Source organism: Podarcis vaucheri, assembly GCF_965113315.1.
Source record: "Podarcis vaucheri genome assembly, chromosome: 6".
NCBI lineage: Eukaryota > Metazoa > Chordata > Lepidosauria > Squamata > Lacertidae > Podarcis > Podarcis vaucheri.
Genome location: NC_138764.1, coordinates 35,619,382 through 35,641,720, shown reverse-complemented (window position 1 = coordinate 35,641,720; position 22,339 = coordinate 35,619,382). Strand labels below are relative to the sequence as shown.

Sequence of the window (22,339 nt, the reverse complement as noted above, 5' to 3'; positions counted from 1 at the left end):
TAGGCATCAGCAGCCTACGGACCATCCTGAAGAACTCCACTGACCCATAGCTTGAGGTTGTGATGGAAGCAGTAAAGTAGGTCCTCACATTCAGACATGAATATGCACTCTAGCATTGTTTGGTTGTCTTTACAGTAGGGTTAAGTACTTAATTCGTTCCAGAGGTCCGTACTTAACCTGAAACTGTTCTTAACCTGAAGCACCACTTTAGCTAATTGGGCCTCCTGCTGCTGCCGTGCTGCCGGAGCATGATTTCTGTTCTCCTGAAGCAAAGTTCTTAACCCGAGGTATTATTTCTGGATTAGCGGAGTCTGTAACCTGAAGCGTCTGTAACCTGAAGCATATGTAACCCGAGGTACCACTGTATTCAGTCTGTTTAATTCTGCATACATGGACATAGAGCATACTGCCAACCCCTGCCAAAATACAGCTGAAACATTTAATGTTGATACTTTGGTTGATCAAGCTGTATTCAAGTGTGTGTGTGTGTGTGTGTGTGTGTGTGTGTGTGTGAAAGAGAGAGAGAGAGAAGGGAACTGGTTTTCAGCCAAAAGTATTATCTTATGCAGACAGGGAAGACTGTTTTAATTAGAAGCTTAATCTGGCACTGAACTGGATTAACTCCCAGAAGCTCTTATGAGCATCCACTCACTGTTACCAGCTGGAGTACATTCCTTTACAAATGCATTTCATCTGCATACCTAGAGTATTGCTCTTTAAATCCTTTCCCTCTTTGGGCACTGTCCGTTTGTCAAAAAACAATCTCTCGTCCTGTGAGACTTTACATCTTGTCAGTGTGAGATACAGTAACGTTTTGGAGAGCTCCTTCCTCACCGCTAATTATTCTTTTGATCAGGTTCATCTGAGATTCTGGGTATGATGGCATTTCTGTTAGAAAATATAGTATTGGCTTGATTCTGGCTGAGCTGAGAGAATCCAGCAGCTTTATAGCAAACAGCCATTGCAGTCACTTTGAACAGAAAAAAATAAAGAAGCAGTAATGACAGGAGGAGAAGAAAAGAACAAGAAGTGTATAAATGAGTTTGTGATAGGCTGTTACTATGCTTCTAAAAAGCCACAGGGAAAGAATGGTACAGTTTCATGTCTATAGAATTTTCCAGTATGAAATATGTGCCTAAAAAGAGCTTTCAGATAAACTGCATTTCCTAAGTTGACCAAAAATGTGTCTTACAGATCAAAAAGCATCATTTGGTAATAAGGAAACAGTGAATATTTTAGAAATCTTTGTAGCATTTTTTTATTCCTGTGTTTGTGCTTGTTAACATATCAATAAAAATATTTAAAATGAAAAGAAATAAACCTTTATAGCTTGCTTTTTATTTCTGAAATTGGGAAGTAGGATAACCTGTTTGCATATGGTTAACATTAGGTAATCATTGCTAAGAACAATTCATAGAGCACCTCCCTCCCGAATGTAAAATGTTACAAATCCTGGCTTCTGATTTAGCAGCTGGCCTGGTTGCCTGTGGTGAGTAATGCTCTCCCAGCCAAGTTTTCTCTATGCAATGAATCCTCTGCATGCAGCTGGCTCATATGCTCTTTGGGCTGAAGATCTACGAAACTCTAAAGCCCCACTTGCAATTTCTAGCGTGGCTTCAATGCAAACATACAGCGTGCTGCTGAGAGGAACATTGCTTCCGCACATTCATTGCACAATTGTCAGGAAAGGTTCACCAGGTAGCCGCTCTTGGTGTAGCATTGCAGCCTTTCATCCAGTGACCATGCTTAGTGCTTTCAGTTGCCCTTCCCAAGAGTCAACCTTCCTGCCGTGAGACATATACATCAGCAAGAATGGAAAGCAGCTTCCCCCAGTCATTAACATACACACTCCCACATGGCAAAAAACCCTCACCACAGACGCTATATGTTGTTAAATGTTAATGTCCTTGTCAGAAGCCCTCAGTAAATAAGTAGTTTGGGAGTTATGTATTAGATTGCATGGCGGTAGTGCCTATATAGTGTATGTAAATGAAACTGTCAAATATGGAATTAGTTGCTGTTTCTGTAATATCACAGCATTGTCTTTCTGATTGCACAGCAGCGAGGAAAATAACTGAGCAAGAAGACCTGAAGGGGAGGGTGGATATACCTTCCTCTTAGAGTAAGGGTGGAGGATTTGTGGCCTTCTAGATATTTGTGGACTCTACCTGCACCAGCCCAGCTGGCATGGTCAGCCATAGGGGATGATGGGAGTATAGCAGGCCTATAAAGGGATGTGGGTGGCATTGTGGCCTAAACTCCTGAACCCCTTGGGCTTGCCGATCGGAAGGTTGGCGGTTTGAATCTGCGTGACGGAGTGAGCTCCCCTTGCTCTGCCCAGCTTCTGCCAACCTAGCAGTTCGAAAGCACACCAGTGCAAGTAGATAAATAGGTACCACTGTGGCAGGAAGGTGGATGTCGTTTCTGTGCACTCTGGCTTCCATTATGGTGTCCTGTTGCGCCAGATGTAGTTTAGTCATGCTGACCACATGACCTGGAAAAGTAGTCTGCAGATAAACGTGGGCTCCCTTGCCCTGAAGCGAGATGAGCGCCGCACCCCATTGTCGCCTTTGACTGGATTTAACCGTCCAGGGGTCTTTTACCTTTTTATACTATACCCTAGTAGGCCTATATTTGGGCTCCCCACCCAAGCCTAGAACCGAAGAAGGTTCCATGCCTCTGCGCATTCACACACATGGGATTGTGTATGTATGGATGACCACTGAATGAACCTTTATAGCAGTGTGCTTCCCAAACTTGGTTTTGGACTACAATTCCCATCATCTCTGACCACTGGTCCTGCTAGCTAAGGGTGATGGGAGTTTTGGTCCCAAAACAGCTGGAGACCCAGGTTTGGTGAACACTGCTTCACAGGAATCTGCAACCCCCTTCGCTCACCCCCATGTAATCTGGAACTCCATGCGTCTTGCAGGACAGGATGCTCAAATTAAGGTGCCGTACATCACTAAGAGTAGCAGACTTCAGCATTGCATAACGGTCTTATTTTAGTATGGCAAGCTAAACCTTTTGAGGTTTCCAGTGTACAGTGTGTGTATTCCGTAGGGTGCAGTATGCTCATACAATCTTAGAAATTGTAGAATTCCTGAAAAGGATTATGTGATGCTAATGAAACCCTAGCAGGTTTTCAGCATCAGTAGCTCTAATTTTCAGACAGCTGCTGCATTAGATTGTATTTAATGTTATCGAGGCCCAGCTGGAGTTGTCTTAGCTGACTTTGCTTACCAGTCGAACAGAGCACCAGGTGTGATTGCTGGAGTGTGGAAATAATTCTGTTGTGCATAGGCTATCATCAGCAATGCTATTTGCTCTCTCGTCTAAAGATGTTTTTACTCGCTGTTGGAGAAAATAAACACTTTGGACATTGTTAGTAAATACTGGTTCATTAGTCTAATGCTATTTATAGCAAAGTGGCTACAATAGTCATTAATGTCTTCGGTGGAGGGGCATACTAGAATTAAGTGTAGAAGACTAGCTGCTAGTGGGTTTGGCTGTTAATGTGATCCAGGGCAGTTTTGTTTCTTGATAGTGCTTAATTACATGGGGTTGTATCCAACGAATCATGAACAGAAGGGAAATAGCTGCTCACAGACACTTGTACAAGTGGTAGCGTAAAAGTTGGCTCAATGCTAAGAGGCTCCGTAGAAGAATCTGCCCATTCTTTTCTGCAAGTGGATGAACACACTTGGATTTAGCTTCACCTTTCTTGCACAGTACTCCAGTTCACAATATAAAATAGCTTTTCCATGAGCAGAGGGCACTTTCCAACCAATTATTTACGGCATTCATGCAAATAACTCTTCAGAGAAGTCAGCCTTGCCAACCATTTTCCATCCCATCGTGGCTGTCGCCAGCAGTGGACTTGCAGCAGCTTATACGTCTGCCATGGCATTGTACTGTTTTTAAACTGCCAGTATTACTGTTGCATGTGCTTCTCATACCTCCCCTAGGGTTGCCATATTTTAAACATGGACTTTTTCGAGCTGTTTTTAGGGGAAGTTGCCATATGTCTGGATTTTCCCAGACACTTAGACGATTTCTGCTTAGACACTGCTATCATCTGCGGTATTCTGGGTATTTCCTAGCTATAAAGAATGCAAAACAATTAAGGTGAGCTAGAGCTAGTTTTGTTAATAATCTAGTTATGGCCACTAGGACTTTTAGGGAAGGTCCACATTATAATCTATGTGAATTTGATCCTATGTGGTTGTGTGTTCTAATCTTCTTTCTAGTCTATACGTTGCAGCTTTTGTATCCAAGAAATTGAACTCTAACTGAAATCTCATAGCAGCATCAGAAACAAGCACTTCACATTTCTAGGACATTACTACAAACTACAAAATGGTCCCTTTGTGGACAAAATAGACTCAAAAATACTAAATTACTGCCAAAATGTGCACGAATCTAAGTGCATTTTAGACACACACGGTGCGGAAGAGCAGATACAATTTTAAATGGCATTGCTTTAGTCCTGTCTGGGATGAGCATAGTGCCTATGTGCAAAGTCGGTCCCATTTATCTTAATACGGTGTTTTATACACTCAACCCTTCCTTCTGCCACCAAGGTAGATGCAACACCCAAGAGGCCATTGTAAAGAATGAGAGAGGTCTGTACACGTCTCTTATGCAATCCACTGTTTTTCAGATTCAAATTAAGCTAGCACAGAGCTGAATGAGGCCAATGCATGGAAATCATGCAGTGGAATAGAAATTAAAAACTGAATCCTAATGACTGCAAAAGGAGAGAAAAAAATAACTTGCCACATGATCATTTTTTTGCATTGGAACTTGGATTACATCTGAATGGCTTTCTGAGGGTTTTTTGTTCCAATTTCATGTATATTTTTTTAAAAAAATGTTTTATTTTGAGGGTTGTGGTGTAGCAAATGTGATCCTTTAGTCTAAATTGCATAAAGCTCATAGACCTGGAAATAGCTGTAATCTCATCATCTTTATCATAAATCCATCTCTACTCTGAGCTGCAGATTATATCTTTATAAGATTTTTTTTTGTAAGTAGGTCTTTGAAAGGAGCAGTCTTTTTTTAAGTGAAGCAAAATACTGCTTTTATTTGAGTTATGCCACATACTAACACACCCAGATGAAGTTTGGAGAATTTGAAACAAGGGCTTTTTTCATCCTACCAAATGTCCGTTGCACTCTGATTAATGAATTGGCTGGATTTTTGATCCTAACAGAATCGTTTCTAATTCATGTAGAAAGATATAAGCGCTTAAGTTTGTTACGTGCTCTGCAGACAAAACTATACTTTTATAGCACTAGCGTCACAGGCCAGATGTATTAACAGTGCTGGGTTTTTGCAATCTTTTTATTTAGTATGGCTCTTCCAACAGTTTTAGGAGTCACTTGGGCTGACTGAAAGCCTAATGATTGATTCCAGGGATTACCACGTGCCCTTTGAATGTGTGTTTCCTCTCTAGTTGCATCTTACTTTAAAAACATATCCTTGAGTTGAAAATTTTTATTGTTCCAATTGCAAAAGAACCCCGACCTGCTAAATAACTTCCAATTTGATGGATGTTTCTGAATAATACAAGTAAAATATTCCGATGTATTCTGGAATATTTTAAATTCTATTTACCAGCTTAACGCATCTCATCAGAAGTAGTGAGAAAAATATTAGTAATTTAGTACTCAGCATCTTTAAAATCTGGAAAATTTCACAATCCAACTTCAAAAGGTTATGCTCTCCTTAAATAACTAATAGTTCACATAATGTTAGGCAACCCTCTGGCCCCAGGGCTACCTAGGGTACTCAACAAAATTTTATACAGGTGCCAAGAAGGGCAAATGAGGTTAAAGGGGATGCCCAAGAAAGGAAGAGGAAAAACATACCAAAGGGGTGTCTCTTTGGTATTTTGGTCTGACCCCAGTCACAAATGGCTTTGACCCCATCATTAGGTGGCCTTCATCATATCACTTCAGCGGGAATGTGGTCTGCAACTGGGGTGGGGGGAGTAGGGAGTTTACTGAAGTGCCCAATGAAAGCTGATAATATAAATCTGCATTTTTGCACTTGATAATCCAACCCTTTTCCGCTTTGTGGTGCAAAAAAGTACTCCGTAGCAGTGTTAGAAACTGGGGTAGAAAAGGTAAAGGGTAAAGGGACCCCTGACCATTAGGTCCAGTCGTGGCTGACTCTGGGATTGCGGCACACATCTCGCTTTATTGGCCGAGTGAACCGGCGTACAGCTTCCAGGTCATGTGGCCAGCATGACTAAGCCGCTTCTGGTGAACCAGAGCAGCTCACGGAAACGTCGTTTACGTGCTTTCGAACTGCTAGGTTGGCAGGAGCAGGGACCAAGCAACGGGAGCTCACCCCGTCCTGGGACCTGGGTTGTGGGCGCCAAAACAAAATGCCTAATAGCCACCGGGGAGGGTGGGTCGGCAACACTTTTTATTTATTATTTTGATAAGCATGAACTAATACGCAATTCATGTAAGTGACACATTGTTAATATCACATTTTTAGCAGAAATTGTTAATGCATGTTTAATTTGGTGTTTACAAGAAAAATATTGGTACCATACTTCAGTTTTCAAAACACTCTACTCTTTATTGTTAAACTCCTTAACATATTGTCTATCCTTAACATATACTTTGAGGCTTCAAAGCATGTACGTTTCAGTAATCCTTGAGTGTCAGCCAGGCACAAAAAATGGCAGACTCTTGGAGGTGCTCGCAAATCGAGAATCTTAGGTGCAAAATGCACCTGGGAATTTTAAACCCTGCTCCGTCGTCTTGAAGATAGCTTAGTTAGTGGGACATCTCACAGGCTGCAGAAGAATAGCTTTACATTAGGGAAACTGTGACATAGTTAGAAATGTCTCAAACTCAGGGAGCACCTGCACACACTGAACAGATTGTTTTCCTACGCAGGAAAATCAACACTTGCAGCTTGTACACTGTGTACATTGCTCTAGCTGAGAAAAGGAGGTTGCTGAATCTGAAAGCTGCTGTGTCAGCTGTTCTGTCCTGCAAGCTGAGTAGCTTTCCTGAAAGTCTTCTCCTGAGAGGGCTGCCTAGGCTGCCAAGAAGTGTGAAGTCTGGGTAGCTTTCTTGTAACTAGTTACACTATCGGGAATGGGGCATTTGGGAATGTTCATTGTTCTTATACACAAACCTTGACTACTTTGACATAAGCTGGACTTTGCTCACCCGTATCACCTATTTCATGGGGATAACGGTCCAAAGTTTTGCTGTCACTTCAAGACATTTGGTACTCAGCTTATTTTCTACTTCTTTGCAGTGTTTGATATATGAAAACTAGGAGCTAAATGGCACCTTAAACAGAGGGTATGGACGCAACAACAGAATTTCCAGGCACACTTTTTAATAGCAAGAATACAAAGCTGAAAATGAATGAGCTGCAGCTAAAATCTTATGTTCATTTTCACAGGGTCTAGTCCTTCCCCTCCCCTAATATTCTTATGGTGTCCCTTCTCCAGTCTTTGGAGAGTAGCTGAAAGTTGGGAGGCAGAAAAAGGTCCTCCTGAAATCTTAGGTGCAGTACTGGGCCCAGAGCTCAGAAATGGCTCACGCTGTTGAAATTCCCTGTCGTGCTGTTGAAATTCCCTGTCGTGCTGTTGAAATTCCCTGTCGCAAAATGTGCCTTGAACAATGGGAGTTTTGAACACTGCTCCTTTGCCAGCATTATTTTAGAGACTGCTACTGCAGTGTTGATTGTTCCTGTTCACAATCTTTGGCTATGACTTTGAGTTGACCATTTAGTCCTTTTTCTTTAAGAGACTATATGAAGCCCCCCTCCTTCAAAGTTTACAGCAACATTGTGAACAATTAAACCACTTGTTTCTCACCGCATCTATTTCCCCCTTTTCACTTCCTACAATTAACTATGTGTGTCTGTGTGTGCTTTTTCGCTTATTGTCTCAACTACATTATTCTTCACAGTTCTGTCCTTTGGTTGTTTACGGTAAATTATCTTCTCTCATTCAGCTTGAGCTATTAACATTTCAGTCCCTTCATTTTGAGCTGCTTTGTGCCTCTATACTCTTAAGTTTTGTTTCGTTGGGGATCTTTGTTTCACACCATCTATTTCACATTGTTTGAACTACATATTATGTCCTCCAATTTTTCTTAGCTTCCTCCTTTTCAAGCATTCTCTTCCTGTTCATCTTCTGCTATCTTTTTTCCTTTTTCCTTTAGAAAACAAATGAATAACCAAATAGAGGTGATTTAAATCTGCCTTTGGTAGTTCATTCACATATTTTCATATATCATTGCCTAGTGTTTGATGGAATTCTTCTAGGATCTACTGCCCACTTGTATCTGGCACATGGTTTTTATGATTTAGGAATAAATATCTCCTTCACATACATATTATTTGAAATGCATGGCTCTCAGGATTTTTTTCTATCATCTTTAGATTTAGAACTGTTATCCTGCTCCTCCCCTCTTGTTCTTTGTAGACAATATCTTAAATTGTGATCCTTTGGCAGGGATTGTTTGAAAGTTAACCCAGCTGTGATTGCTGTGTGTAATAATTTGAATCCATAGGCAGAATGAAGTGGAAACCAACATCATCACTAGAGAAGCTGATAATGCCAAGGGTTTCTTCTCATTACCTCTCAGCCAGTCCAGCATTTTTTCATCCAAAACTCAGCATGGTTCTGCAAAGTATTTGTCTGTGAATTAAAAGTCATTCCACTTTCTGAAGGAAATATTGTTGTTACAGAAGCAGCAGAATTTTCTTCCTTTTTGTTTGTTTGTTTGCTTAAAATACCATAAAAATGTTTTGTTTCTTTTAATCATTAGCCATCCCTTGCCTCACTTGCTTAAGCAATGCCCGCCAGAGACAAGGAGAGAGCAGTTGGGGTTAGCTGCTAGGGCTGGCGATGTATCAATATATAGCCCAAAATTGATTTGAAGTCCACATCGTGATAATTGTTTTATAATATTTGGCATGGTGATATATTGTGAATCACAATGTATATGTACATGTGCTATGTAAAAAAATGTGATATGGGGAAAACCGCAAAGCAGGTCATCACTTCTCTCATGATTCCTGCTGCCCCTGTTGCTCTGTACTATAAAATAACAGCTGTAACAATATGTTAGTAAAAATGTATCAGTTTTAGACCCCTAAGTAGTAGCCATTGCCAGGACGTTACCCCGTTTGCCTCATTTCAGACATCATGATATATTGGTATATCGTGATGTGTAGCTGGTGAAATATCACGATGTTAAAAATCGGACCTCGCTCAGCCCTATTAGCTGCTGTTATTGCTATAAAGCTTTGCCCAACACCTCAGGACCTGCTGCAGCTGGACTGTCACCCCACAGCACCTGGGCGGACTGATACCAACAGCTCCATGGGATAGATTTTAAGGACTTGTTACATTTTAATACTGTCTTCTTGTGATTTTATTAATATGTTTTGATTTTATTTGCAATCCACCTTGGAAGGGTTTGCATCCTGATAGGTGGAATACAAATAATGATAACAAATGCAATTTACCTTGCATACTGACTCCCTGGTGAAGCTGTCCCTGAAATAGAGGAGCTTTCTGACAGCTGTAGGATGTCCTTTATTCCTTCCTGCTCTTTGGTCTACAGCTGGAGCGGGTCTCATTAGCAGTTTTTGGAAGGGAGTGCCAAAGCTGTTTCCTCCTCTTTAGAACTTGGAGGGTAGGGAGAGAAGATAGCGTATTTTTCCTTCAACGGTTTTCAGAACACAGGGCTGATTTTTAATACACTGTTGTATTTTGAGGGTAGTGTGTAAAGCTGTCCCCCCCCCCCCCCCGCATAAATAGGTGGTAGGAAGGGTTTTACAAACTTCCTTCGGAACCTAGCTCCCCTCTTTAAAAACAAGAAGCTGTCTTTCCACTTTTCAAGAGACAGGGAAGGGTAGGGTGTGTACCCATCTAAATATTGCAGGTCGTCTTTTGCAACCTGATCTTAAAGAGCACGCAGCTCTGTTGAGCCATGTAAGAGAATTGGACCTTGCCTAGTTGCTTGAGGGCAGCTACCACAGGTGTGTGGCTGTTTTTCACCCTGAGCCTCAGCCTTCCAACACCAAGTCCCCAGATATACCAGTTTGGTTAAATGTACGACCAGAGCTTCTATAGTCAAACTGAGAAAAAACGCCAATAGTTCTAAAAGCAATTTCATGTCCATCTGGCTTGCCATAGGGAAATTTTCAAGCTGTGCCTACTTGCCAGCCATATTCGGTAACACCAGCTTCCTCTTTTCTCCCCTCCCCTTCTCTGTTTGCTGTAATCCCATTCAATAGCACAAGATCTATGCATAGTTGTGTGGTTGCCTTCAATAAAATACATTCATACCCAAGAGGGAAGGGGCTTTTTTGCTCAGCATTTTTGAAAACCTGGAATTTCATTGAGAAATGTCATGTGTGACAGCCATAAATATAGCTGGCTTAAAGAATGGACAGATTTACAAAGACTTAAGTCTTTCAGTGGGTATAGAGCCTATATATTCTGCTCTGGTGGCGAGATGCTGAATATGGGAAATCATCATAATCATATAAGTTAATATCTTGCTTATGAGTTTCCAGAGGAATATGAATGATGGCTGTTGGAGACCGCATGTTAGACTAGATGGTACTAGACCCGCCTCCCTGATTGATCCAACAAATCCTTGTTTAGGTGAATGGACCAAGTTGTGTGTGATTGCATGGTCTTGTGATTTTTGCATTCCACTAAACAGTGTATGATTTTGAATATTAGATGTTGTGATGTTGGAAAGGGCTGGAATCATGAGGTGAGAAGTTTTGGCACAAGCCAAAGTGGAATTTATTAACACAAATCCAAGAGATGTTGAGGTCCTGACAGCCCTAACTCACCTGTAAAATCTTGGATAAACATACAGGTATGAAACCAAGGAGGGAGATGAACAGTGTGCTTATATGTGTGCACAGGACAGGAAGACAAAAGATTAGGCTAAAGACAACAACCAAGTACCAGGGTTTCTGACCTATAGAGAGTGTGTTTTACTTCCCCATGCTTGTATCAATTACATCTTTTTAGCTTAAGTGAAAAGCCTTTTCTGTTAATCTGAATATCCTAGTTTGAAATGCTGATAAATCCTGTAACGGAGAGAAAAGGCCCACATGTAATTAGACCCTATCATAATCCATATACCCTAAGGGAACAGATATGAAGTTGTACAGGTAACTATTAATTAGGATATCTCAAGTTCTTATTGTCTGATCTAGCCCTTTTCTCCTTAATTTGAGGGAAGGAATATTTTAATCTCATATGCTTGGAGCCTGTAAATGGAATAGAGCCAAGCTGAATATTGAGACAGTGTGGTTGGAGTCTGCTCTGGCTCTTCCTAGTGTTTCTTTATAGGCTTTTAGTTGCAAGGATTTGAGAGTCTGACATCATTCAGTAGCGCTGAATTAACATCAAGAATGAACCTATGCATATTCTTGACAACTATGCCAGTTAGCTAATTAAATAATTTGCATATAATGCTGCAGGAAGAGTTGAGCAAACCTGGCAGGAAGGGCAGGACAAAGAAAGACAGCTGGTCGTCTGAGCATCTGGTGGTCATAAAAAATGCCCAGAATTCAACCTTTGGAATTTAATTTTATATTGTGGACCCTGCTGGATTATGATGATGGACATGTTTGTGTGTTGGTTTACTTTGTGTCTTCCAACATTTTGAATGTTGAACATATCAGGTAATCGAGCATTTAGCTGCATATGTTTAGTTGTGTCTGTTGCACGCCCCCCTCATTTTCAAGAAAGGCCTCTGTTGCCTAGTCCTACCTTTTAGTTTGCAAAACCTATATGCTTTGTTTGTTAGCTCCTCATGTTTTCATTCAGCCCTTTCATGAGAGGCCAGGGTTGTGTGCACACAGTAAAAATACATAGTTGAACATGTGACAGGGCACCTAAAGAGGAAATGAATACAGAAAGGCAATGCTTCCTCTTTTTCCTGCTTGCAAACTAGCCATGGGCATGTCCCTAATACCTCAAGCATTCCATTTCTCCGTGGTTCTGCTGCTAAGCTTCAAACAAAGCACCCGTACATAGAAAAGTAGAGTTGTTGTGTACACCTTGTTTGCTAAATGAATGTGAAATAGTTGGAGGGATTATTATTATAAGCATGGTGGCCGTGAAATGAAGGCAACTGAGAGAGAGAGCATTAATCGGTTTGGCTATGTTGAGTTTGAGTTGCATGGCTGGACAGCAACAAGTACAGTGGTACCTCGGGTTATGAACTTAATTTGTTCCGGAGGTCCGTTCTTAACCTGAAACTGCCCTTAACCTGAGTTACCACTTTAGCTAATGGGGCCTCCTGCTGCGGCCGCACCACTGCTGCGCAATTTCTGTTCTCATCCTGAAGCAAAGTTCTTAACCCGAGGTACTATTTCTGGGTTAGTGGCGTCTGTAACCTGAAGCATCTGTAGCCCAAGGTTCCACTATATTAGTAGTACTAAGGCAAGGCAGTCTGCTTTCAGGCCAGACAGCAGCGACCAGCTCAGCATACATTTAGAAAGGGCACTTAATTCAACTACTGGCTATGCTGTGGGGTAAGGTCAGTTAGCAATTACATGGAAAGATGTTGTGGACTTGCGCTGAAGTGTGTGCTGTCCCAGTTTTATCTGCTGTTCAGTTCAAGGATTGCAGTTGCCTCTCCTGCTTTGTTCACTTCTGTTCTGCTACGTTTTTGTATTCAAGATTGGCATTCTGCACCTTTTTTTTTTTTTAAAAAAAAGATGATCGTGTCGTAAGCTGCTTCCACTTCTATTCTTATCAGACTTGCAATTAATATATCTAATTGGATTTTGCAAAGCCATTCATTGTTGTATCATACACAGGGGAGTGGGCTTAATTAAAATAAGCACAACATCCGTTTTATCTAAATTTCAGTTCCTCTTTGCAATTAATTGACTAAACCCTGAATGGTCAGTAGCTAATGTTCTGTAAAATTCATATTATGTGCAGTATCATTTCATCTATCATTGCAAAATGCTAGATGTTTTGTAGCAATTATTTTTAGATTGGCTGGTGGGGGGGGTTTACTGTGGAAAAAGTCTTCTCGTAGATATTTCTTCCCTTACTCTTGTTAACCCTTAATGGAGGTTTCATTATTAAAGTTCCCAGGCATTGTATCTTAACACCACATTGTTAAAAGGTTTAAATTGAAATTTGGTCAAATGAATGAATGAAAATTTGCTCATAAAATGGTTTGTGCTCTCTGTTGTTGTTTTTTTACAGAGAGGGCTATTGCAAAACACGAAGTCCGAGAAATTGAGCAGCGTCACACAATAGATGGCTTTCGGTCAGATGTTGTTCTGGATGAAGATGATGATGTGGTGATCATTTATAATCGAGTACCTAAAACTGCAAGCACGTCCTTCACAAACATTGCATACGATCTTTGTGCACGGAACAAGTACCATGTTCTGCATATCAACACAACCAAGAACAATCCTGTGATGTCTCTGCAAGATCAAGTAGGTTGCATTGGTTAAGATAAAAGCTTTCATTTCCTTAATTGTTTTATTTTTACGTCGGGTATTTTGGTACACCAGAAGTAAAGTATCAAGTATGAAGAAACATTTGACAGTAACACCCAGTAGAGAGCAACAACATACAGGTTTTAGTAAAATTGTTACTTTAGAGCAAAAATAAGCAATTTAGATGTTTTGGATTACAGTTCCTGTCATCTCTCACCATTGAATGTAATGACTGGGGCCTATGGGAGTCCAACAAATAGTTTTTTCTAATCACTTAGGTGCATGATAAATCACTTAGAGGTCTTTTGTTGAGTAAACGATTTTAAAATGTTTCTAAATAAAAGGTAAAATACATAAAAACAACATCTGGACGGCACCTTGTTAACTATCCCTGACTTAGAATCTGGCAGAACAGGAGATGCTGATACCATACTTACTATTAAATGTGTATTTTAATTGAACTCAATTAATTAATAATAATATAATATAGATATTGTCACTTGGTAAGCTTGAGTGATTTCTTAACACATTAAGGCAAAATTTCCAGTGTTTTCCTCCAAAGCCCCTCTCTCCTTAGTTAATTTTTATATGAATTGATAATACCTCCCTCCCTGCTGTTGATAGGATGCAAAGCATTGGTTTTCTCTAACCCCTGCCTCTCTTTTGCCCTTTATACTCAGCCTATCACAAAATCATGTTCTTTCCTTCATCAGCATTGTGAAAATATCTTGGCAATTTCCTCGTTGACGCTCAAGCCGTCTCCCGCCTTGAGAACGGCAACTTTCCACTCTCTGGCCTTCTGTTGCCATCCTTCAGCCCTTCCACTTATTTCCAGCTGTCAAAATTAATCACTTGAAGTTTTCATAAGCCGTGTCTCTGCTTCCCTCCCCACCCCTTTTGTTTTTTCAGACTCATTTAAATGTGTGTTTCTACAGAGGGCATACTTTGTACAGTGCCTGGCACACTCTAGTAGTAAAGAAGCTTATTTCGCGGTACAGCAGAACCACTGCTGGTCAAGAGGGGACACCTCTCTGGCACTGTGTATCTGGACAACATCATTCATTAATTTTATTTAATAAACTGATATCCAGCACCCTTCAACTCCCAAGAGTTTCCAGGGCATCCAAGTTAGTGTCCACCAGTTATCCAGAGGATAGTTAGCTGGCAAACCTTTAGTGGTCAAAGGCCTAGAGATTTAACAAAACAAAGCTTTATTAAATACAAACCCTATACTGTGCCCTGTACCATATCTGCAGAGAACTCGCTAATTGATAAGCCATTTTATTCTGTAGCTACAAAGCATGCATCTCTCCCAGGTTTTGCTGATCCCATAGTGGCTTGTCTGGCTTGTTTTCTTTGATCTTTAGAGAATTGTTGACGTTCCCATCTGCCAAGAAAACTGAAATCTTTATACCATTCATTTTCTACTTTTTTCCTTGCAGGATTTCTTGTTCTCCATCAGAGTACATTTGATCTCTCTTTCAATTCCGGGAAGCTCATCTGAGCTTAAAACATAAACAGCTTAAACATACCAGAAGTTCAAAAATAGCTTTTCAGTTATTTTTCTAAAAGTGCTAAGGGAAAAATACATCTGTAGAAACTTGCTCACATATTTTGGTCTTTTGTTAGTTAAATTCCAAGGATTATCTTGAATTTAAAATACTAAGTAATTGCCCCAATTTTCTATACTATATGTAAAGTGGATATTCGTAAATAATGGCAAAAATATCCACAAGACTATATTTGACCCTGAATAGTTTTAATATATTGGTTACTAGTGGGTATTCCGTTAGCTTACTGCTGACCTGTTCCATGAAAAGCTTTGGCCACCAAATGCAGCATTATCAACACAAATTAAGTGTTAATTCATAATTCTGGATGTGAGATGACAGACAAAATATTGGTATCAAAGAGAGCAAGCAGATGGTTCCCACAACTAAAATATTTTGGACTAATCTGCCATTCTGATGGCCACAGAAAATGTGAAAACACAGTTTCCCCTAGAATAGATTGTAGGATAGTCAAGAATTTGGCAGTGGACAATTATGTCTTCTGCATTCCAGTTCACCTCACTGGAACCCCTTATCCAGCATTTATGAAGATTCTGGGAGAGCAGAATTGGGTGGAGATTGGAGATTAAGACAACCCACCCTATTTACAGTAGCCACTCTTACTGCAGTTGGTGATTGGTCATATGTCAATCCAGATAATATCAACAGAATTGGCAGGATCTGTGACCGATGGAACCTGGGGACTTGATTTCAGAGGTTTCATATTTCCTAGCCAACTAGGCTATTATCGTAGAGTGCTTCTGGGTCATCGTAATATTTGCTATCCAGTAAGACTGTTTCAGTCCTTTTTATTTCATTCAGAAATAGGGCACCATTTGATTCCTCGTAACTCTGCTAAGTATTAAGATCTGCAGATCAATTTGAGAGTCTGTTGGTGTTGAGCAGTTATTGAGGATGAGCCCCTGGTGCACTGCGGTGACCCTGCTTATGACAGACAAGGGCACTATTGGGGGAAACTGATTTTCTAGATCCATTTTGATCAGGGTTTAGGCCCAGTTTAGACGCAGAAATTGCTTTGCTCACCCTGTATGATGACCTCTGCTGGGAGAAAGAAAGAGGAAATCTGTCCCTGTTAATTCTCCTTGATCTTTCAACAGCTTTTGATAAACATCAACCATGGCATCCTTTTAGAGCAGCTGCCTGAGCTTGGGAGTGCATATGGCACTACTTTGCGGTGGTTCCACTCCTATTTTCACGGTCATTTCAAGAGAGTGCAGTGCTCTTTGGCCCTTTGGAACCTTCAGTACATATATTTAGGCACCAAGTGAAATCATTCCTCTTCTTCCAGGCCTTTGCTTTGGCTAATTAAATAATCTATTGCCTTTTAAACTGGGTGGGGGAATATTGTTTTTGTTTGTTTCTATGGTATATATTTTTGTGTTTGTATGTTTTAAACTGCCCTGTGGTCCTTGGATGAAGGGCTGTATACAAATTTAACAAACCATAAAATGCTTATTTTATTTTCATCTATCTGTCTATCTATCTATCTATCTATCTATCTATCTATTAAGTTTATTTGAATTAAAAGGGAACTAAGAGCGGGCTCTTGTTTTGTTGCAGCTGTCCCTCTGGAGGCTCTTTCTTAGTGTTAGATCATTGTATTTGACAATTAAAGGAAATACATTAGCGGTTTATTATATCCCATGTTCCCATCCCACAGTATAGCACAGTGAACTGAACATTATTCTAACAAAAGCCAATATGCTCCTCACTTAAATAACTAGCAAATGTTAGCCTCTTCAGAAAACCACATATGAGACATGCTATAAAAATGTTGCAGCATTTAGTCACCTAAATCTCCCCTTCCATCTCCTTCCCATGCCATTTCTCTTCTGATAGTGGTTAGTGAGCCTGCCTACTTCAGCAGGGCTTTTCACTCTCTCTTAGGTTCATATGTATGCGTGTATTTGGACTTCTGTAAGCCTCAAGTTCCACCTTAGTAGACTGATAGCTGCTCCTTGTTTCGACCACGTGGCTGCTGGCTGTTGGCTGTTGTCGCTTGCGTTTGCTATTTGAGGGAGAGATATCAGCATCCTGCAGTTGGAAGTACTCTCCATTTTAAACCGTCTTGCTGCCTCATGTAAACCTCAATACAGACAATGCCAGGGAAAGCAAAATTCAGCTTATGTGGAGTACTCAGTCTTTTTCTTTCTTTCTTTTTGCACAAGTAGCCAAAGCTATCTGGTTGAGTGCTAGAAGGAACAGCAGCACATCAGAGCTTAACTTCAGATTACCGTATTTTTCGCCCTATAAGACGCACTTTCCCCCCTCCAAAAATGAAGGGGAAATGTGTGTGCGTCTTATGGGGCGAATGCAGGCTCCTTGGCTTCAGCGATAGCAACGCGAAGCCTCCAAAGCCTGCGCTCCAGAGGCTTCGCGTTGCTTCCGCTGAAGCCAGGAGAGTCTGCTCTTTGAGGCTGGCAGTGGGGGAAAGCAGTGCTTCCCCCATTGCCAGCCCCAGAGGATGGGGGGCAGCGGGAAGGCGCGCGACGCCTTCCCGCTACTCTCCAACCCGGCTTGGAGGCTGGCGGTGGGAGAAAGCAACGCTTTCCCCCACTGCCAGCCTCAAAGAGCAGACTCTCCTGGCTTCAGCCTTCCCGCTACTCTCCAACCCAGCTTTGAGGCTGGCAGTGGGAGAAAGCAGGCTTTTCCCCAAGGAGGGAGAAGGGACGGACTGGCGGAGTCCGTCCCTTCTCCCTCCTGTGGGCTTTTGCGGGAGATGGGGGAATTCCCCCACCTCCCGCAAAAGCAGGCAAAAGCCGTGCGCTCTTTAAAGGGGCTGGGCGGCTTCTGCTGGCTTTTCTAGGAGGTGGGGGAATTCCCCCACCTTGTAGAAAAGCCCGTAGGAGCCGCGCAGCCTTTAAAGAGCGCACCACTCTTGGGGGCTTTTCCCCAAGGAGGGAGAAGGGACTGACTGGCCGTTTCAGCCCCTTCTCCCTCCTGGTCGAAAAGCCCGCAGGAGTCGCGCATGGCTCCTGGGGGCTTTTGCGGGAGGTGGGGGAATTCCACCACCTCTCGCAAAAGCAGGAAGAAGGTCTTGGAGTAGCGCACAGGCTGCATGCAGCCTGTCCGCTGCTCCCAGAACTGCGGGAGGGGAATCATATTTTTTTCCTTGATTCCCTCCCCCCCTGAAAACTAGGTGCGTCCTATAGGGCGAAAAATACGGTACATTCCGCAGTTAGATAGAAAACATTACAGACATATATTTCTCTGTGTTTGCCATTTATGATCTCTCTATGCATATATTTATGTATCTACACATACCCCATGCATTCATTATAATGTGAAAGCACCATTATATGTTACCATGAATATAGGACTCCTTGATCAGTTATGAGATCAGTACAGTCGGACATCTCTGCTTTCATTGTTAAGACCATATGCCTCTATCTGTTACGGTACAGAGATACTTCCTGGTGTGTTCATTTTGTGTGTGCCTTAGTATATCAGTTTCTAAAATTGCAGTATTAAGAACTGAACAGATGGTGGTATTCAGATTTATCAACTATTTTTCTAAAGGCAAACGAACAACCTCTGGCTGCTCCACTTGGTTAAACTACTCAAATCTGGTTTGGACCGTTTGAGTCACTTTGCTACATTCTGAATGTAATAATTCCTTCTTTTAACACCAGTTCAAATCTTCCTGTGCTCATGTTTATGTAGCCAAAACCACATCCACCTACACAGAAGAGAGAATTACCAGCAGACATGACTTAACCCCAAGGTTAAGTCTGCAGAAAAAAAAGGGGGGGGGGAACAAACACCAAAGTGTGCACTACAAGACAGCCCCATAAAGCTGAGAAACCAAGAGGGGGAAATCCTGGGCAAGGTATATAAAATGGAATGGCTTGATCAGGATGGCAGAGAAATATTATTATTATTAGAATTAGAATTTGCATATCATCCTCTATCCAAACATCACATGGTGATTTACAACAAGCATTGTAGCAGAGAGCCATCTTATTGTCCCAATAACCATCTCTCCTCCACCCCCCAAAAGGTATTTACTAAAATTGGTCATGTCACTGTTTTAGCAGTTATGTGTGTTCACATTCATGTGTCCATCTGTCTGCCTTCACACAAATTATGGCACTGGCATGAGTGAAAGGGATCCTGGGATATGTTCAAAAGCTAAAAGGAAGGGAAGGTGGTAGACCTACTTGGGAAGCAGGTAACCTATTTGCTGGAAGTACCAGAAATGCATTGCTGGATATCTTTTCCAGTAACAATCTCAGGGTGCAGAATCAAGAGGAGTTCCTATGTGAAATCAGCCAATAGATAACTCTCCCTCGGCTCACACCTATTTATATGTTTGCAAATTTCAGACTCTACTTGGCAATCTGAACCATTTTGGGGTTTGCAGTTAACAGGCCCATAAACTTAGCTCAGGTTATGGTGCAGTTGCCCTGGAATACGGACATTAGGAGAGGAGGATTTCAGCACTCTTATTTTTAAAACAAATCACTCAAGAGAAAGCAAACAGATTTACAGAATCTTATATGTGGGTCCCCTTGAGCTGTTGCATTAATTATTGCACTTTAATCTTAATAGATTTGCTAGGAAGCAAAAAACTCCAGCTCACCTATGAGGTTCTTGGAAGCCTAGGACAAGACACTGCTTTCTCAGCCTCTCACCTGTAATAGAAGGAAGATCATGCTGCCCAGAAAAATGGCAGCTTTTAAGGATTGCTAAGAGGATCTATGAGAGGCACTTTGAGCCCTTTTGGAAAATGCTGTATCAGTATGAAGTATCATTATGGCTATGTTAAGAATGCTTTCGAGTGGCGCATTTACTGTTATCACTTGCTATTAGCTGAGTTGCATCTCTTAATACTAGCCTATTTCATTGATCTTAAATTTTTCTTCTTCTAAGCATTAAAGAAACTTTTCTTCTTCCCTCCCAGGTACGATTTGTGAAGAATGTAACGTCCTGGAAAGAAATGAAGCCAGGGTTTTATCATGGACATATATCCTTCCTGGATTTTGCAAAGTAAGCCACATAACGTACAATTCTGTTTGCAGCATTTTGAGTCCTTGTCAGCTTATTTTGTTGTTGTTCAAGCACTGCACTGATTCACTTAAGAGTTTACTGCCCTCTAATGGTCATGAACAGAAATTGCACCATGACATTCTGAACATGCTCTCTTCTGCCCCTCTATTATTTTCAGTAAAGCTTTTCTCTTCCCCACTGACTTCTCATTCAGATTGATTTCAGTCTTTTTCTCCTGGACATGCACCATCCTTTCCTGTTGATGTTCTTTGGTGACTAAGCTCTTGGAAAACATACTTTCTTAATTAAAAAAAAAATCTGTGTGCTGTCTGAAAGCACAAATATATAACTGGAGTAGAGAACTGTGTGGGGATAAAGCTCAGAACAGTCTTGCTGAGCAGCAAATCAAGGAATTAACCAGTTCCCGCTTGGTGATTTTAGTCCTTTAAGTAGTTAAGATTCTCCACATTTTCTTTTGTCTTCTAATTGCTACTTATCTGTTGGTGCCACCCCTTTCCCAAAACTTACTAGTGACCACCTGCTGTCCCGTAGAGCCTTTCATATTAGAAGTTGCTTTAACAAATTAAAATTTAAAAAGCCTGCTGTTCCCTGGGCTGACTCTACCATATCATACAAGAGAACCCCCATAACAAATTTGAAACACTAGCCAAAAATGGATATATGCGTTCGACAACAGTTTTGTCAGCCATGCAAATGAAGGAAGCAATTATTTTTTTAAATATTTGATTGAGCTATTAATGACTCCACTCAGTGCTTTCAGCCTTCCTTTAGAATAGCAAATCAACTTACTGCCTTCAGCGGTGCAGTGTTTCAGTAGCACAGAGTACTTGACGGTAGTGCCAGAACACATGGAAAGAAACCCTCTGTTTAGTCAGTCAGTATCTCTTCAGGCCTGCTTCATAACAGTAGGGCTGCCGTACGTCTGGGTTTTCCCTGGAAACATCGGAGGATTGGGCTGCAAAAATGACGTCAGGGTGGATTTTTGCCGAATCGGCAAAACGTCCTTGGAAAATCCAGATATGTATGGCAACTAGGGCGATTCTTTAAAGAAAAAATATTTTAAAATCCAAAAAAGAAAAGAAAAAGCTGTTGGGCTTTTTTGGGAGTGGGGGTTCATTTTTGGGAATATGGCAGCCCTAACAAACAGGCTGTGGTAGTTGGAATTCACTGCTATCGGACTTGCTGCCTCTTGAAAAACATCATGTTTTATGGCCTCGTATTGCCTGCTATAGAGGGACGCGGGTGGGCGTTCCGTGTGCGGCTCTGGCTCGCCAGATGCAGCTTGTCACGCTGGCCACGTGACCCGGAAGTGTCTCCGGACAGCGCTGGCCCCCGGCCTCTTGAGTGAGATGGGCGCACAAACCCCAGAGTCTGTCAAGACTGGCCCGTTCGGGCAGGGGTACCTTTACCTTTACCTTTATTGCCTGCTGTAGCCAATCTGACTAGTAGAAAATGGCTCCATAAATGCCTACTTACATGAGATGGCAGGAATCGTATTGAGCAGTGTGGTCAGGTGGGGAGAGATTAGGCTTTCTCTGAAAGAAGTGCATTTCTTTCACTCCCATTTAAACCATACTGGAACAGGAGCTTCCTCGATGCCCAGTTTGACACAGAGTCCTAAACTAGCACCAGAAGTCCCTTCTCGAGCCCAGAAGCGGGCACACCAAACTGCTGCTCATCACGATTGCTACCACCCAGCTGTAGACTTCATTGTTTGCACTCTGTTCTGCCCACCTGTTTGACCTCAGCAACGAATCTGCCTGCATCTCTTGCACATTATCTAGGTTGTGAAACCAGATGGGCTCTTATCATGGGAACTCGTTACGAGAACGTCACAAGCGGAGGTCAAAAATGATACTATTCCCTCCCTTCCATTCCCGCCCTTTTGGCCCCCTTTTTACTGGCCAATTCTCTATTACAGCCTTTTCCAGGCTGGTACCCTACTGATGTCTGCGGTTACAGCTCTCATCATCCCTGACCATGGGCAAAGCTGGCTTAGGGCTGATGGGAGTTGCAGCCCAAGATATATGGAGTTATATGTACCAGGCTAGTGAAGGCTGCACTATTGCTTAACCAAGATGAAGGGAAAGGTCTGTTCATTTTATCTGGAATCCATCTTAATTTATTTGCTGTGACAAATGTGGAAAACAAGGGTGGGGGCACTGGAAGTTTTATGTTCCGTATATTTTGTGCATGCAACGTAATATCAGACAGAGAGTGCTGAAGTTTACAACAGCAGCTGAAATCTACATGTAAAGAAATGGTTGCCA

General features: G+C 41.6%; 1 protein-coding gene across 2 annotated transcripts in view; it reads left to right on the top strand.

The window, feature by feature from the left end:
• Positions 1-22,339, top strand: part of HS2ST1 (heparan sulfate 2-O-sulfotransferase 1) — a 91,541-nt gene that overhangs the window by 52,140 nt on the left and 17,062 nt on the right. For both annotated transcript variants that reach the window (XM_082227973.1, XM_082227974.1), the window contains exons 2-3: positions 13,247-13,485; positions 19,963-20,048. In XM_082227973.1, the coding sequence (XP_082084099.1) occupies positions 13,247-13,485; positions 19,963-20,048 (325 nt within the window). The remainder of the gene's footprint in view (positions 1-13,246; positions 13,486-19,962; positions 20,049-22,339) is intronic.